Genomic DNA, 19,256 nt, shown 5'->3' with positions numbered 1-19,256 from the left:
TCAACAAAACAATTACCCGTGGCCAGGCTGTCCTACTGTAGTGTGCAACCAATACAAGAGCATATTCACTCTACATTACCCTTAACTTAATTGTCACTGCTTATAAAATGAATAAAAGCGAAATGAAAGAGTCAACATCAATTTATGTCCTACATACATGATGTTTATTCAAAAACATATTTGTCTGATTTTATTTCAGATTCCAAATTTATTATTATATCATAAGCTTAAGTTAGTTTTTATGCAAAAGCAGATCAGTAATTGTATATTCGAAAAGATTTAAAAAAGAAAAAGAAAAAAACAACAACAACAACAAAAATTTAAACTAACACATTTAATTTCAGGTTGTAAGAATGTACTAACAGGCATAAACACTAATAATTGTTTGAATGAACACATGAAAGTATACTTAACAATATAAAGCGTTATCAAATCAGCCACAGGATGACATGGAAGCAAACAAATAATGTTTAAATTAATATATATAAAATGCATTACAGAATTAAGATATCAATTATGTAAATACATCCGGTGTTTATATTTGAATAGTCAGATTATCAATGCAATTTACTCACTTTTGACATGAACCATGTGTACTCGTTTCTAGGATCAATTATTTCCCTTGACTTCTTCATTATGGCATTGCTATTTGGGATTGATGTGAGTTGAAATCATGTGTTTTCCTATGATATATGTGCACTCAATTCCTTTCGTCTTATCCCCTTAAATATTGCAATGTTGGTACCCAAATGCACAGTATATGGCCCGTTTTGGGAACCAGTCGTTACTGTTGGGCTACATAATTGAAACGAGACCGAATTCTACCCGAGCACATGCAACGCATTTGTACGGAAGAGCATTAGGGCCATGAAGCAAAAAAAAAAAAATTCATTTTTTCGTGTTAATAACTCGAAATTTCGACTTACTAACTCGAAATTTCGAGATAATAACTCGAAATTTCGACTTAATAACTCGAAATTTCGAATTACTAACTCGAAATTTCGAGATAATAACTCGAAATTTTGACTTATTTACTCGAAATTTCGACTTAGTAACACGAAAAAATGCATTTGTTTTTTTTGCTTCATGGCCCTAATGCTCTTCCGTACATTTGTAATGCAAATATGAAAAATAAGCTACAGGACACAACTTTAATATTTTTATCAATATATTGTTTTAATTGTCTTCGTGATTAAACATGGCTGCACATACTCAACAGATACTGATACTGTCTAAGCACAAGGAATGATACTTTTAAGTAAGATATAAGCCTCAAACTGCCTTTCATGTTAAATATTGGACTGTCCTAAGGCAATTTTTCAGCTTAAATGACAAACTCAAAGTTATGTGATAAACCTGTAAAACTTTTGTGAATAAAAGAAATGTTTATAAAATGGCCTTAAAACACGTGTAGATGTTAATATAGTTAAAAGATCTAGGAAATAATATCAATCATAAATGGGCAGTAACTTATTCTTATGCATACTCCCAGACATACCAATGAGTATGGCAGTTTGCAGCGCTTTTACAAACAATTTAATATTGAGAGTAAACAACATTGTACATAAACAAATATTAAGATATCTTTTACTCAGCAACTGACAAAAAAGTCAACCATGCAGTTTTCAAACAACTTAATGCAAGTTACACAGCTTATATGCAAACATTAATATGTAACCATATTCCCCATACCTACAACAATACAAACACTTTGCTAACGTCGGTATTTACACATTACTTATGCACACATTGCAGTTTTTGTCTCAGTAAACTGGATGCTTTATCAATTTATGACATCTACAGGTTACATGCCCCCTATATGTCATATTGGCCTTTCAGCTGACCTATATTATGTATTGGCAGTTTACTTTTTTTATCAAATGGTTTAGAAATGCATACGCACTCATGCAAATTTTGTGTAACTCCGTCCTTGCTATCATTTGTATTGTTCTAGTTTTGATATAGATGCACTTGCATAGGCAAGATATTTACGATGATGACATGCTGAAGCTTGTCCAAAACAATAAAATGCACTTTCAAATTGTCTATGGCTCGTGACGATCAAACCATTCATTATCACAAACGGACTTTCGATCGACCATTTACAGTCGCGTTACATTTCGGACATTCAGTAACATTTTCACCACATTTACGACAGGCAATAACATGCCCGCATGGAAGAAATACTGAATATACCTCCTCTTCAAAACAAATCTTGCACCTCGATCTTTCTTTCAGACGTGCATTCTCGCGTTGTAAAGTATCCAGAACTTAAAAGAAAGAACATGTTCATAGATTGATACTCACAAAAAAGTGTATGCAATCAATATGTCACTAATACTATCAATCATTATTTCGTTGATTTTATGAGGGAACCGAAATGGATTCATATTTAAATGTAAAGGAAACAAGGGATACAATGTATACAATTGCATCTAATATAAAATGTACTCACATATGCATATTTATATATCAAGTAATACATAGCATAGATACACCGAATTTTAATGTCGTATGCTTCTGTATATATGTAGCATATCGATTTTTTTCTTTCAAGTCCTTGTCAATGATGTCAGTTATATATTTTTGATTTTGAAAAATAATATGACAAATCCAATAACAATGGGAGCAAATCAATGGATATCTTACTGTGAGGCTTTGTTTAATTTTGTTTTCATTCTTTTTTGTCACTGTCTTTTGTTTCTACATAATTACGCAATTTTAGTTTGATTCTCGTATATTATTAGCTTACACACATATACATGTATATTAACCTTGTAGTACATAAGCATGTCCCTTATTCAATATTTTATAGTAGATCAATCAAACTTCAAATAACTCATTTTTTTTATTCTACGTGATTTCTTGTTTTGTATGTATCAGATTATGCAACTTCAACAGATTTTTTACATACGATAACATGATCTGCATTACATTTTATCAATCTAAATTACTTACTTTGTAGGTTCTCATTGTCTTTGTCACTAATGTCCTGATTATCCACGAAGACTGACACTTCGGTATCTGTAGATTCCTTTGTCACTGAAATATATGATAATTAAACTATTAAATTCAGAAGCGCATCTTTTTATGATTTTCAGCTAGATATTTCCTATGTGGGATGTCACGTGTGATGTTTATGATACTGTTTGACGTTTATTGATTGGTGTATCCCATCCTACTATTATTTAATGTAGATTACGGTATTTCGATACCTTTGTTAGTTTTTTTTCATTGACATGTCAAAGAGACCAGTTTAGGTATACTACCGTTAGATATTGTTTTATAACTGTTCACCTTCCTTATTGACATGGTTTTTCATATTGCTGATAACATTGTTCGGTTGATTATGTTAACAATTAAACCACGGTTACCATATTTTAAGAAGAGACCCGTTAGCTGACTATGGGTTATGTCCCCTGACCGATATATATATATACAATGGCCTAGAAGATTGATTGTTACTACACCTGCTTGAAGGTGATTTTTTTATTTTATTAATTTTAATTACTTATCTATCTATTTATTAGTTTTGAAAGTTGTAAGCTCATTGTCAGTATTAACGTGATCGGGTGGAATAACTGGTAGGTCTTTTGTTAATATCAATGTGATTGGGTGGGACGACTGGTTAACCTGTTGTTAGTATTATTGTGATTGGATGGGACAACTGGTTACTCCGTTGTCGGCATCAACGTGATCTGATGGGACAGCCGGTAAGCACGTTATAAGTGTTTATGTGATCTGGCGGAACGACTGGTTAGTCTATTGTCACTATTAACCTGTTCTGAATGAACGACTGGTTAGCTCATTGAAAGTATAATGTGATCGGGCAGGTGGTCGTTGTCGATTGCGGGCCGCAATGGCCGAGTGGTTAATGTTTCCTGACATTCTATCACTAGACGTAGGTCGGTGGTTTCAATCCGGGTACTGCGGCTTTCCTCCACCTCCTAAATCTTGCACGTTTTTAAATGACCCTGGCTGTTGATAGGACGTTAAAAAAATATACCAATCTAAATGAAACTAACGTATTAGAGGTCTTCGGCAGTATGGTTCTATGTTGAAGCACTATAAAGTCAACATCAACTTCCGGTTATCACAGGGATCTAAACCCAAACATATCCAACATCAACAAAAAACCATGTATCTTGCAAACCGGGGAGGCTGTCGTTACGTAAACAGACCGTGCTGGAAAAGTGTTATATACCAATACTCTTACACAAAAAGGGATAGGTACATGAAGAATGCTTATGTTTGTAATATATATATATATTATGGGAAGATCTTACCTAGGGGAATGTTGAGATCATGTTTTTGAACCTGGTTGATGGATGAATCAGCCTTCTCGTCATTGTCATCCATGAAATCATTGGGGGTGTCTGAAGAAGTTTTGATATCACCAGTTCCTGCTTAGAGCATTTTTACATTGTTTATCCATGTCAAAATAAATTATGATTTCCAAAACAAAGACATCTTACAGTGTTCCTGATATTTTACATAGCTTCGGAAAAGGGTAACCAAAAACTGTTTGTTATGTATCTATATAGCAATTGATACTTCATTTGGATATTTTTATTATGTTTGAAATGCGTTTCTTCATTTTATTAACATTACATATAATGTTAAGAATTTTTACAACGGGTTTAATCATGATAAGTATTATATCATTTGTGTTAGTTATACAGACCCATCATATCATCTCTTGTTCTGTCTTCCCAGTCACAGATTCGGCCAAAGATTGAGCCTATTTCCTTTGCTGGGGAAGACATCAGGTCGCCTCCGAAGTCATCTCCTTCAGAATTAGACTGGGAACTTAAACAAATAAATCTTGTTAAAAAAACCGTCATCAAGATGTGTTGATCGATAATTAATATTTAACACAGTTTCTTTGTAGTTTTTGTAATCATAAGTATCGTAAACAACAATTATTCATTGACTTTGTATATGTCTTGCACCAGTTAACATGGCAATGAACGATTTGATCTCAGTTGAATTAGCTGTTTATATGGCCTTCTTACTAAGATAAATACCATTAAATCAGACATTTCACAATCAGACAGCAGTTTCTCTCCACAATAGGACCATTCATGAAAAATAGAAGAATACATGCAGCATAGAATTTACGCTGCCTATAGTGTTAAAGATAAGTCAGCTACAGAAAATACTATCGACGTATCTACACCATGTTACATCTTTGAGTAATTGATGCTAAATCATGTATAAAACTAAATAGACAAGAATAATGTTTGTATAACATATCGCCGTTTTAGTTAACAATAGTGATAATGAAAGAGGCAGTGAAATACCAAACCTATGTCGTTTTCGCTTGTTACAAAATAAAATATCACCACACAATAACCGTTTCCCACTATATCTACATATTTGACAGGTTTACCTTATCGTACGATACATACATTGTCAATTGCATCTTCGATGAAATCGATACCCTTTATCTTCAGAAGAAATTTGCAAAACGGAAACCAGCGGGCGTGTTCGACCCACGGGTTATCTGTTGGCTCCCACTCCCTTAGAACTCCATCACAGTAGTGACAGCAAACGCAGTCGACTTCACCTGTATAATGTAAATTTGTTGTTTATTGCATTTCTGTGATGTTACCCAATCTATCATTTCTCCTTTACTTCAGTATTTTCCAACGCTTTACTCATGTATGCAATAAATGTAAATCAGGAATATTTATGTGGTTTTCTGGTAATGCAAGTTCGTGAAATTTGGTTAACAAACCATATCATTTTCTGCATTTTTACCATAACTTCTAGAATCAAGGTAGATGTACAGCGGTAACACTATCCTTTAAGGTAGATATAATTATATGCAAGTGTATTTCAGCCAGTAATTAACCTAGATTTAAAATTAAGGCCTAATGTACCTGTGTAAAAGAAACCAGCCGTAGCTAGTTGTTCTGGTGATTGACGTACATCCCGTTGTGACCAGGAGGAATCAAATGTTTCAATTCTGGCAAACATTTCAATAAATTGAGGGTACTTCGGTGAATATATCTGAAATCATCAACAGTCATTTCAGTTAAAACATCAATGCAAATGTAAACATAAAAATATATTTTTGAATTAATATTAAAATCACACATCATATTTTAGCATCACTTTGTTTCACTGAAAATGTATCCAATGCTTTACATCTTTACTTAAAAAAATATATTAATGAAAACAAATAAATATGAATCAACCTATGTAATTCATAATAACAAGCTTCAGTCAGGGTTTATAGAACATAGAAACTACAAACAATATGAATTAAGGTACCAACATAAAAATGTTGAATCACTCTATAGACACACTGATCACATAAACTTGTTAGTTGCGATAAAAACAAATGAAGAAAATGGATATTTTCCCCTACCTTCGACCATTGTTTTTGGACGTCGCCTATGTATTCCTCGCCCTTTTTCTCTTTGAGAAAAGAACATTCAGGGATGTGACGAGCGTGCTCTATCCATGGGTCATCTTCTCTGTCCCATTCCGCTAAACCGATATCACAGTTGAAGCATCGCACAATATCGTCATCACCTGAAAATGGTATGAATCGGTTTAAGAATTCTTACCTGAAAGCTGAAAAATAAACTCCATGAACATAAAAGGCATTATAAAAGTATGTGATCAACAACCTTAAATCCTTTGGAAATCAATATAGAATGACAAGTATACGTTTTACAATAGAGTGAAAATAAAAGTCTGAGTGACGTTACTTATGATGTCAGTAGTCATCCCGAGTGGTATATACCCTTATCAAAAAATGACACTTCAGTACCTGATGAGCGTATAGTACCTCTTCACCAAATTCCTGCACGGATTGCCTTTTGCATGGAATCATTAGAAAGTTAGCTAACCTCAATTTAATATTGTTCCATTATTTTGTCAATGCAGCAATGAACCTTGTGGGGTCGGAGGATTCTGGCAGTTTTTTATGTACCTGTCAGGCTAACCTCAAAAATGGTCCATGAGAGATATATTTGAGTCATACGGCGGTCATCCTAAAGGTTAGATATTGTTTGCTGGCATTATATCCTTTTTTTCCCGTCTGAACAATACAAAATTAATCAATAGACTCATCGGTGAACATCACACGGCTACATCGACGCATCCAAACCTGTTTGGACCATTTCTGTACATCCAATTAAGACACACTTGCCGCATTATGGTGTCAGAGGTGGACCGGCATAAGGTTGGCGCGCGATGGTTCCTTTCTGTTTATATACTGATTTGTCGACCTTGAGTTCCTACGGGATGTGATGCCGTATCCGCAGCAGTTTTTAATCTGTCGCTTAAGTGTAACAATCAAATGCCCTGTCTTGTCGAGCGGTCGTTATGCGCTGACCACTGCTGCTGGAATGGTCAGAAATTGACCCAGCAAACGTGTATAGAGGCGATTAGTTTTTTACACTCGGAAACTCCAAACTTTCTTACGACAGCAATATGGCTAGGACCTTATCCGTTAGCTTAATCCCTTTAGACTTGAATTGAGTTTGGTATCTTAGACAATGGCGAAATCAAAATGTCCACTAGGAAAATTAACGGAGCTTAACATTAAGTCTCTTCTTTAAATGATTGGTTGAAAGAATAATCTTGTGTAGGTTATAAGAATATGTGGATTTAACGGAAAACGTTTACCAAAGACTTCGTCTTTCTTGGCTGATTTTATGGTATTTTTCTGTAATATAGGAGCAATATCAAGGACTTTTGCTGATTGTTAGTTTCGGTAAGTTTCTCGGCGTATCCTGACTAAATATATCTTCTTTTTTTTAAATACAGACAGTTTTTCTGTCTATATATATACATATAGCATTCATCATTAAATCTTCTACGTTCATACCTGTATAAAAGAAACCCGCTTTCACTAAATGATCAATATTGAGGGACGATGTCCAATTGCTGTAAGTTTGCCAGCGTGCTACCTGCTCTTTATATCTTGGATTGACAATAGCATGTGAAACGTTTTCACTTATTTCTTTATTTTGTATCGCTTCACTATCGTTGTCTTCTGACGATGTTGTAATATTGAATGGTTGGTCACACGTCTCTTCGGTTGATGACATGTTGTTTTTAGGTTTCACTTCACTGGTTCCATCATCTACAACCATACCATTAGACATTGTATATGCATTCGCATTCTTGGAAGAAACTGTACTTGACGGGATTGACTTCCTGTCATCCTGCGAGGTGCACTCTGAAGTCCGAGACTGTTCTTTCATGTTGTTATCTGGAAATATTTGAAGTCCACAGATTAGTATTATCATTAGTAGTAGTTACATTTTTGTACCTCTGCTTCTTTGACAGTAAAAGAAACAATTACAAAATAGTAGACGAATATGTGTGTGATTTGTTGTTAGCGAAATGGAATAGAAAAGTTTTGGAAAGTAGCAATGAGGATTTTGATATATCCATTACTACGTGGACAAATAGCGCACATCTACATTGTTTTACGGTGTTCCTATAGCTTAGGCTACAAATGCAGCATCAGTACAATTTCAATTTCAATTTCAACATATTTTATTGACATGATGTAAAGTCAATAGGATTGGACATCAGGCATAGCCTATCTTAGTCCTTTCCTTATAATAAACAGATGGTAAACAAACACAGACCTATATACATATATTGAAGGTTGGTGAGGGTATCAGGGGAGGTAATTCCTTAATAATTACAAGGATTTATTAATTTTAACATTAAATAGTAACCCTTAGGATATTTAGTTTAGCTAATTGCTTTATTATTTACTAAATGAATATTCAAACATAGTGTATTTTGTAAAGTAGGTGTATCTATATGATGATATTGAGTTTATTCCCCCAACAGATACAGGCCATAAAGTCCATATGTTTAACACACAAGCCATCCACTGAAGAGGATCAAAATTCAATTTCATCCCATAGAAACATATTAAGTTAGTAGAGTTAGACCAACTCTTGAAAATAAAATGATTGTTTTAAAAAGACCTTTGTAGGAATTACCTCACTTACATATAAGCACAAACAAATAAGGTTATAGATAAATAGATTAACAGAAGATAAATTGTTAATAGTCTGCCCAGAGTTCATTATTACATTAATCAAGTATATTTGGTAACAAGAATAAATAGACATTGTTCACTCAATTTCATATTACATATTCTAAACATGTATTTAGATGTCTATTTAATTATTTAATTATATTACTGTATAATTGGAGTCACCAGGGGTTAAAAAGAAATATTAAAAATATTAGATCATTATACATCAGACATGATTTCAAAATCTCTTTGATTGCAGGATGAAATTTGAGACATGTGTCAAGATGCTAGAATTTTGAATATTATTACAAAGAGTACATCCATTGACAATGACATTGGTACATAAATGATTATGATGTGGATGATTTAAATGTTGTATAAGTACTAGACGAGGATTTTGATATAAATTACATTCAAAGAAATAATGTGATATAGTTTCAACAGATTGATTGCATTGACACATTGGAGATTCAATTAGATGATCATTAAAACGGTCGTAATTTAGATTACTTACGTTGTTTCTTAATTGGCATAGAATAATGTTTATATCACGCCGGCCAGAATATTTAAATACATCAGTTGTAGTGGATATAATATGGTGATTGTTATTTAAAAGTTTTTTAAATTGATTAGTGGAGTGAATATTACTGATTTCAGGAGCGAGTCTATTCATTTCATTTAACACAGATGGGAAAAAACTTTCAAAATAAGTTACTGTACGACATAAAGGGGGGTCAAATAATCGAACTGTACGGAGTGGATATCTAACTAAGGTTTCATCATGAATATATGGTTCAATAATTTCTCTTAAGTAATCTGGGGTTTCATTATTTAATATTTTGAACATTAAGATAAGTTTGTGTTTTTGCCTTCTGCAACTCAATGATTCCCACCCTAATTCTGTATATAGTTTTTCATGTCTTTCAGTACAAAAAAGGTAAATATGCGATCATTCAAAAACCTTATATTTTTCAAATGAGTGGGAATACAAAAGTAGCACCCACCATGTTTGGCATGCTTCGTTTCAAACAGCGGGATATCTATACTTCCTTTTATGCTGCTTCTGTGGGTCCATTTCCTCTTCCTCAAAAATGGTAAGGACTGTTTGGAGTGTTTTGGTTTGGCAGCTATCGGCCTGACTTTCTTTACTGTATAAGTGAAAGAATGATTCATTGATCCATGGTCTGATTATCAATGCTGATTTCTAATGTTAATTGACTAGATTTCATATGGTGTAAATCTATGATTGATTAACTTTACTTGAAATGTTTATTCCATTAGATGATTGATAACACGTAGTAAGTATTCCAACAAAGAACACAACCAAGCAAAACGAACTAACTTGTTAAATATAATATGGTACATACATAAAATTGATTTATAAAAAGCGAAACATTTACCTCTGACAAGATGCTTTGTGACAGGTGGTTGTTTCATTCGCTTTTGTCTCTTTTTCATTCTTGAATGGTCCATTTTAATTTTGTGTTTGGCAGTAGGTCTGAACAATGCAGCATCCTTAAAGATAAAAGTTATCAATCAACATAAAGGCATGTTCCTACGAAGAACCAATAATGGTGTCAAGAAAATGTCATGGCCTCATGATTGCATATATTTGGACATACAATATGATAAAATTAAAAGTAAACAGTAGTTTAAGAATTGTCCAGGATGGTAACACATGGAAATAATAATAAACAATTAAATTACTTGATATGTAAATGTGATAGGAGAGATATTGAAAACATTGAACAAAGAGTACAGGATTTTTTCGCACGACCAATATTTATTCAATTCACGTCATCAGTGCCGATAATTTACGCTGTCTTCACTATGTTTAAATATTAAAGGTGGACATCTATTGAAATGACATGATATATATTGTAAGTGAATACAAGAGGATATGTATCATTCTGATGTCATTCATAAATGACGATTTAAACAACAGTCCTATTGTATAGGATTTTTTGTTCTCAAGCTAGATATATAGCATGGTAGCAGTAAATAAGGTTCATGATATTGATGATATTGATATATGACTTTATTCAGAGACAGCATAGATAACATGCTTACACTTGTTATTGATTCCTGTCTTTTTGACGTCCTTATATTAGGACAGGATGCATCACCGGGTCCGTGAATGATAAAAGGGTTATCTCCAGGTTTCCAGTTGTTGTTGACTTCATCACAATGGATGCATTGTATTTCATTTCCATCGCCTGTGATTTCAACAGAGAAACATATTACATTGCTTTTAACTCAGGTCCATTTCAGCTATAAAGCATCGCATGTGAATGACGATCTTTAAAGATGAATACAAATGCATTTATTTAGACATTATATGGTTAAACCAAAAATGCATTTAAGGAATACAAACTTGTAGCGTAAAACCCCGCTGCAGTCATGGAATCGATGTCTTGCCCATTTGTTGATACATACATCTGGAAACTATCATTTCGTTCTTGATAGTTCCTGATTGTCAGGTAGCCAGATTGGTAGTCCCCCTCTGACAGGTCTTCGATAAAATAATGAAAAAGTATTTTATGTGAAAGTAAAAATATGCAAATTACGTTTAATTGATAATATCAATATATATCAAACAATGCACTGCAAATATTACCTATCATATCTTCAACTATTTTTTCCAAAAAATCGTATTTCATTGATTTATTGATTATTGATTTATTAAAATTGATCAGCAATACAATTGATTTTGTTTTTTATTTTATTTATTTATATATATAAATATGTATATATATATAACTTAGCAACACAAATGACGAAGGAAGACAACTTTTTGACTCGTGCCCTGACCGGGCCTCGAACTCACGATCTACGGCACCCAATTGCCTAGCTATAAATACCCACAGCTTATACCGCTGCTCTTAAAAAAAGAACGTTTCGATGACACTGTAATGTTCGGCCCGATACACTGACATGATCATTGTGGAAGTCGTCTATTAGATGATATGAATACCTGGACCGCAATGTATTTACATATACATGGATACGAATTGTACATATAAATATTTCTCACATAGTGTATATGATACATTGTGCTTATAAATAGATATATAACATAGTAACACAAATGACGAAGGAAGACAAGTTTTGGACCCGTGCCCTGTGTCCGAAGATATAGATTTGAATTTCCTGTGGTAGTTGTACCGAGCGAAATATTTATAATATATGTACAATTCGTATCCATGTATGTAAATACATTGCGATCCTAGTATTCATATCATGTCAATATAACGAAAACCTACCAGTTGTATGTGTTATTCTTGAAAGCACACCTCCCTTGTTACTGGTGACGATTTTGTGTACGTTCACAACCGTCTTGATATCTTCACAATACCTCAAAATGATACTGGTAGCTTGGCGATTTATTTGAATAAAATTGATACAAAAACATTCCAATGCTTTTAAAATACATTCGTGATTCTCCGCCAAGGCTTTGAAGACGTCTTTCAGATCTAGCGCGTTTTTGAAAAATCGCAATTTCCTTTGTTTTGATTTGATCAATCGCAATTTTAATTCCGTGACTGTTGCCTCTTTGGTAGTGTCAGTTCTCAATTCCAGCTCATTTATCAATTGTCTCACTAGAGTTGTTACTGGAAAAAAAATAATTCCAACATTCATTTTTGCTTTCAAATAGACATTATATTCTTGTATTGGTGATGAAATTGTGTGTGGAATGTAAATTGTAATGTCATCACGTTGATGTTGATTAACTCATTACTGAAAAATATCACTTTTTTCTTATATTCATCTTTGTCTGATTTGACCATTCATAACCCTGCTTACAACCGACAATAGAGAAAATTAAGATTTGCATATAGCTCTCCATCATATCATATCGCGTCATAAGACAAGATATAATATGTACATAACGACACAATTTGGCATACATTTGTGAGCCGTTGACGTGACCGCAATACATTTTGGGAAAGGTTGAGCTGCCTCGGTATATTTTGCTAAAAGATGTAATAAACATGATTCCTAACAGTAACTTCAGTAAAACCAAATACATTTTATTCGTGTTGCTAATTTTTTTTTTATATTTTTCACTCGGGCTACGCACTTGTTGAAAAGATATCAAAATATTAGCTACACTTATCAGACAGATGTTTTGTGGGCAAACGCACTCAGCAAGAGGGTTAAGCTTAGTACAACGATAAATTGATTTGCCAGGTCACAGATAATCAACAAAACTATATATACATTCCTGGTTTTCTTGGGTTTTTTCAGGCTTCATACCACTGAACGCGTTGCGATAAACTCTTTTATTCGAAATTTTAATTGCAAAAGCATTGTTTTAATTCATTCCTGTGGAGACAGGTAGTTAAAACACAGAAAGTAAGAGAATACAATAGTCACGAAAATACAGGAACATACCGCAAGTACTTTTTGAAAAGGTCGACGATAATGCAAAACAAAAAAATGTTTTAAATAGAAAAATGAGATAAGAGTTAACAAAGTAATGTTGGTGTGTGGAATACTGAATATTAAGTTTACCTTTTATATAATATATAAAATTCTCAGGAGTCGCGATCAACATATACTAACGCAAAACATATGGCACCTTAAAGCATATATCTTTTTGTTGAACAACTTCGCATATTTTTTTATTCGTTTATAAGTTCCCTAGTCCTGTCATAGGAACACTGACTCTATTATCATGGTTTTATCATGGTCTTGTTTGTATAACAATATCCACGTGTTAAGACCATATTTGATGTGCAGATGCATTTCTTATAGTCTCAACTACCTCCATCCCACCCAGCATTGTAATCACAGTTTTATTCCAGGATCAGGTCATATGTTCAAACAACGGATGTTTTCTATCTCAAAGCAATGGGGTTTTTTTCATTGATTTGCCCCGTTCAGTCCATTATTGAAGATGGTTTGGAACTGGATATTGTCTCCAAATAGACCAAGGCATTTCTAGATATGCTGCACATAAATATAATGTAATCAAAGAATTTAGAATAACACCGGAAGCAATACATAGATGATACATGGATTATCATTTATAGAAAATGAGATGGTGCCCGTATATCACTGTATCTCACAAGTTAGAATTTATCAAGTAATTTGTTAATATATATCTGTTGCAAATCGCGTTACTTATCTCCTTCAGTATTAATTCACATGTATAACAAAATATTCAAATTGTCGCTATTTGCAATGACTCATTATACAGTACAATTCATATACATTGTAGAATGCTTCGATACATTTAATGTAACTAGTATTTCCCTTTACACTAATTACAAGTCTTGTCTTTGTGTCAATGTGGATAAAAAGAATTACCTATTGGGTCAGTATTTGTCGACTTCATCGTGACCTTTCGCTCTTCAACGGGGGTTTGAGTTTCTGCCATGTTTTCACTAAGATAACTTAATACCTGAAATAAGTGGGATGTTATTTAGCATTATTTAGTTATTTATAAAGCACATAGTCCAATAACTCCCATTTCGGAACGTAAAATGCAGTAGTTATTATTATACTTAAGATAGTGTCCCAGATTCAACAAACACACAGAATTAAGAATGTTTAAATCCCACAGTTCTCAGTATCAGGCAATTAATAATTCAAATAGCTATCCCTGAAAGTTGTTGATAAGTTCGTGGTATCAGGCAATTAATCATCCAACAAAATTCATATATATGAGTATCTCTCCTTGACAATTGTAAACCAATTCTGAATAACAATTTGTCTCTCCTAGTATTTATACTATATTGTCAAATCTTTCAAGTACATCCTCCAACCATCTCCTTTCTAGAACACTCATCTTGTAAACAACTCTTCAAGAAGATCCCAGAAAATAATTTACATCCGTCAGCCTTATCAATCATCATCATCATCACTATACACTATTGCATCATCATTTTCTAAATATACTGTTACTATCATCATTTTCATATAATGATATCCTTTTCAGCATCCATTACCAATGGCATTCAAATCATTAAAACCAACAACCTTTTCTCTTCACCATCAAATTTAATGCATACCATCAATAAAACATCATAATCATTTAATCATCAATACACTTGTATTATCCTCATCTTCATTGCCATTAATACAAAAATTATTATCATATCATTCAATTTACATTAACGTATGTACATTCCAACGTTCTAACATACACACTCCCTAACACACACATACAGACACCCACACACATCACATCCGCCTACATCAAGCGCGCATACCTATTAGACCTGTAAAAAGAATTATGAACAAAACACGGCAAAGGTCAAAGGCTTGGGATTCAGGGGGAAAGTATTTGTATCTATAGTATGACTTCCTCCTTATGTAAATGTTCTTTACCATTACTTATATAATTCTTGATAAGGAATTGATAAGTGTTTTGAGACTTATATACATGATACTTGAGAAGTTTTAAAATTTCATTATCAACTGAGCTCGCTTCTGGTGATAATATAAAAAAGATAACTTAGTATCTGTCGAAAAAAAATAATTTGAAGTATCAAGTCTCTGTAGTAGTCCCTGTACTTCTTGAGATTCCAATAAACAAATGAGCTCTATTTTCTCTTTTCCTGTTACACAGATTACATAGGAGACAAGGATTTAATTTTGCTTTTAAAGAGTAAACTCTTTATAACTAGAGTACCCTGTACAATTCTAACTTGAAACCACTGCAATATTGAATTGCTTATGTCGGTAAATGGAATTATTGTATTTTCTGTCATGAATCAATATCACACTCTTCATTCCATTTCCCCACCCCAATATAATGTAGTTATTGAAGTATTTAGATCCTTTTTTTACCTTTAACGAATATATTGTAAATGGCATACAAGCTTGGGTCTTTCTGAGATTCATACTTCTTTGAAGTTTGGCTGATGAGTTCAGTCCTTGGTACTCGAAAAAGTAAGTATTGATTAAAAAATTATGAAAAAAAAATCAAGAAACCAATAAAAAGCTTTAGGGTTTCTAACAAGGTCGTACACTTTAAAACAGATGGTATATTCCAGGGGAGCTAATTCAAACAACAGAAAAATAGATTCCTTAGTAATGAACTCAAAAGCAGGTTCAGCTTTGGCAAATTTCGAATTCCTGACTACATCGTCTACTGCCTATACATATAACCTTAGTTTTGTTTCTTTTGATATATAGACCGGGAGTGTTTGCAAAGATGTTTGATTCATGAATGGATTCCTTTAGAGACCTCTCTGAACCACCTAGTGTTAAGTCTGTATCGCACTGCGTATCGTGGAATACATATGGTCATGCCGTGACTTTGTGTGATTGAGAGCTGACCTACTGAAACACGCCATTTGATAGAAACTTTACCCAAATATTCCCAAAGTATTTTTTTAAATTTTGCTGTAAAACCATCTGACCATAGGCTCTTGCTATTTTTCATATTTTACAAAAAATTTCCAGCTTCATCTCAAGTTATTTTACCTTCAAGAATGTTTGATTCGGTATCACTAACTTTGGAACATTATAACACTTAAGATGAACATCTAAATTAATATCATCTACATCCCTTAATTTATATCATCGTTCTTAAAATAACCTACTTTGCTTTTATTATGTTGAATGATTTTGGGGGTCGTAAATTAATGTTTTCTACGTTTATAGAAATATGATAGATATGAGATGGTCGGAGGATGTCATTAGTAATGTCTCTTAAATAATTGATCATTATCTAAAAGCTGAACAAAGTTTTAAAGAATAATTACTAAAGTGTTAAAATAACGCACAACAGATAATGTTGTAGCCTGATACTCTCAATAGTATATTTCATGATATCCATGTTCATGTAATAAAGAGTTACCCAGTTTCCAGAATCCCCTATCTCTTTTGAATTCATTTGAGATAAGACTGTGTCTGAATGATAAGATATAAAGCTTGGTTCTTGACTATATACTAGATAAATTGTTTCACGAAGGTCTTATTGGGCCTGTTTTGTTGAATTACTTCTATACCAAGTTAATATCCTACTATTTGGATGAGTTTCTCTGTAAATATCAATCAGACCAGACTAGAATGTTCAATGCGTTCTAAAACCATTTCCCTGGCAGCGACATTCCTCAGATCTATGTTAAAATCCTCACACATTCATATATATAAGCATTCTCAAAATTATCAATTATATCATAAATTAAAATGTAGAAGATTGGAACATCTCGGTTTTGGCTATAAAGAGGAACAAGTGTTGATGTAAGATGTTAGATGTAACTGAACTAAACAGTAATAACTGTTGTAACCATACTCATTCGTAATAATATTTTCCTCATCTGCTGTAAAATGTATGCCTTGTAAGCAAAATATATTATATTTCTTGTCCCAAAGATAAGAGAAAACGCTTTTCCACTTTACTATATCACCAAAGCACTAAACATTCGCAATATATATATATATATATATATATATATATGTATATATATATGATTCATGTTATCTCCAAGATGAAGTATATGTCATAATGTGACGTCCCAAAAGACGCAGATAAAGACAAAGAGTTAATATAACACACATATATACTGGTCAATGCATATATTAAACTACTACTCAGCACCTCGCATTACCGTCAAGTATCTATATCTGACCACAGACCAGGGCAAGCATAAGGTGTCAGCTTTCAATAACAAGCAACACGACCTTGACGAAAGTTATAACCGGACGTTTGCAATATAAGCTAAACAGCAAATATATATCCGGAAAAGGAGATTAGAAACGCTTTAAAAACCGCATGAGTATCCGGATTACCAATGCAAAATGTACACTAACATGATAGAATCCAGTAGATACAATATCCCAATGAAAGATAAAAATTCAGAGAGAAACGGGATAAAATTGAAGTGCATAGATGGACTGCGCTATAAACTTCACATGGGTCACACACGCCGGTGAAGCAAATATAGTAACGTGGGAATCCCAGTATCTATAAATAGTCTGGGGTTGAACATTAATAACGGTAATTAATTAAAGTACATGTATTATACCTGGGCATTTTGGAATACGCATTTCAAGGCGAATAACATCACAAAAGGCCTTTAAATTTGATGAATCATTGATTTCGAAATGAGTAAAACAAAGAGACCCACTAACAGTAAGTAACCATGTCTACATGTATATACATAGTAACATGGAAATAACCGTACCTAAAATTAGGCTATATATGACATTGCGTACAAATCGAAAATGACGAATGTTTTACCTGCCTGTATATTTTGATAGATTTGAATGTGATAAGGTTATGCATTTACATATCAACCAACCAATGGAAGTTGTATAAAAGTTGGGTTTACCTGACAAATGGTTGCAAACTCTGCCAATATGCAGCGCAACGTAAACACACATATCACACCGCTGCCATCTTGATAGACTTGCAGAAGTTCGAATTTATCTGCGAGTATGCATTCATTTATTTAATATAATCGGTGTGTTATAACGATTATGAATACAAACAGTTACGATCTGTTGTTTTATATGAATTAAGAAGAATTATACCTACAGGACATATTTAAATTTTACATATTTATAAAACTTATTATTCAGAAAACACGAATATAAACGTTTGCACACAAATTAGTTATTTACTGGCGTTTATAGAGAGATAAAACTGTGGGGAAATGTGGCAAAAATGAAATTTGTCGTTTTCATCTTATGGTATCACATACATTGGGCTGCATTGTTCTCTACACTAATTTCTGTACTGTTCTTTGTAAGATCATCCTTTGTAAAGAGTAGTCATACAATTAATGCTTCACTTGCTACTTTTTCTTCGTACTGCTAACTAGACAGCTAAGGAACATCTGCTGATATTTTATTTCTAGCATTCAAAATTTAAACCATGCCACATGTAGACATTATCACCATCGATATTTAACACAGACTACCTTATCATGGTGTATGTATCTGGCAACAAGTACATGTTCATTTGACTGGCCTCCGACATCACACTACGATACCTTGTTGCTTAAAATTTACATACTGAACCCATTAAGGTATCTACCGATTCCTATTGATATATAACATTCAATTTAAATTCACTGTAACAGACATAAGAATTTAAGATATGTGAACTATTGCAGGATGAAATACTGCGCTGTTCGAAGAATAGAAAATATCAATTTATAAAGTTTCGATTTACCTGAGTTCAATGGTGTTCCCCTTTACTCCCCAAACTAAATAGAAGCTTAAATCCCTAAATAAGACGTGTTTTTAACAGTATAATGTTTACCCACTAGTT

The 19,256-nt window shown here is 33.1% G+C and overlaps 1 protein-coding gene across 1 annotated transcript; it reads right to left on the bottom strand.

The window, feature by feature from the left end:
- Window positions 1-1,150: 1,150 nt before the first annotated feature.
- Window positions 1,151-18,389, bottom strand: LOC117327437. The gene is made up of 15 exons (XM_033884404.1): window positions 18,313-18,389; window positions 14,336-14,429; window positions 12,286-12,633; window positions 11,397-11,534; window positions 11,093-11,238; window positions 10,423-10,537; window positions 10,027-10,170; window positions 7,847-8,233; window positions 6,377-6,543; window positions 5,886-6,015; window positions 5,412-5,569; window positions 4,685-4,802; window positions 4,287-4,403; window positions 2,959-3,042; window positions 1,151-2,270 (listed from the first exon to the last, which is right to left on the bottom strand). The coding sequence occupies exons 2-15, from the start codon at window positions 14,403-14,405 to the stop codon at window positions 2,077-2,079; spliced, it is 2,316 nt and encodes a 771-aa protein (XP_033740295.1). The 5' UTR covers window positions 14,406-14,429; window positions 18,313-18,389; the 3' UTR covers window positions 1,151-2,076.
- Between the last annotated feature and the right edge of the window lie 867 nt (window positions 18,390-19,256).

The sequence above is a fragment of the Pecten maximus genome, chromosome 5 (assembly GCF_902652985.1).
Source record: "Pecten maximus chromosome 5, xPecMax1.1, whole genome shotgun sequence".
Taxonomy (NCBI): domain Eukaryota; kingdom Metazoa; phylum Mollusca; class Bivalvia; order Pectinida; family Pectinidae; genus Pecten; species Pecten maximus.
The sequence above is the reverse complement of the archived record's forward strand: the minus strand, read 5'-3'. Positions and strand labels throughout refer to the sequence as shown.

Bases quoted from the DNA above. Each gene is read 5' to 3' on its own strand.
- LOC117327437 (XM_033884404.1), bottom strand. From the start codon at position 14,405: ATGGCAGAAACTCAAACCCCCGTTGAAGAGCGAAAGGTCACGATGAAG. The intron at 10,171-10,422 runs GTAAATGTTTCG...TCACTTATACAG, and splicing joins CACAAAGCATCTTGTCAGAG to TAAAGAAAGTCAGGCCGATA. The intron at 4,404-4,684 runs GTCTGTATAACT...TGCTCTAAGCAG, and splicing joins AACAAGAGATGATATGATGG to GAACTGGTGATATCAAAACT.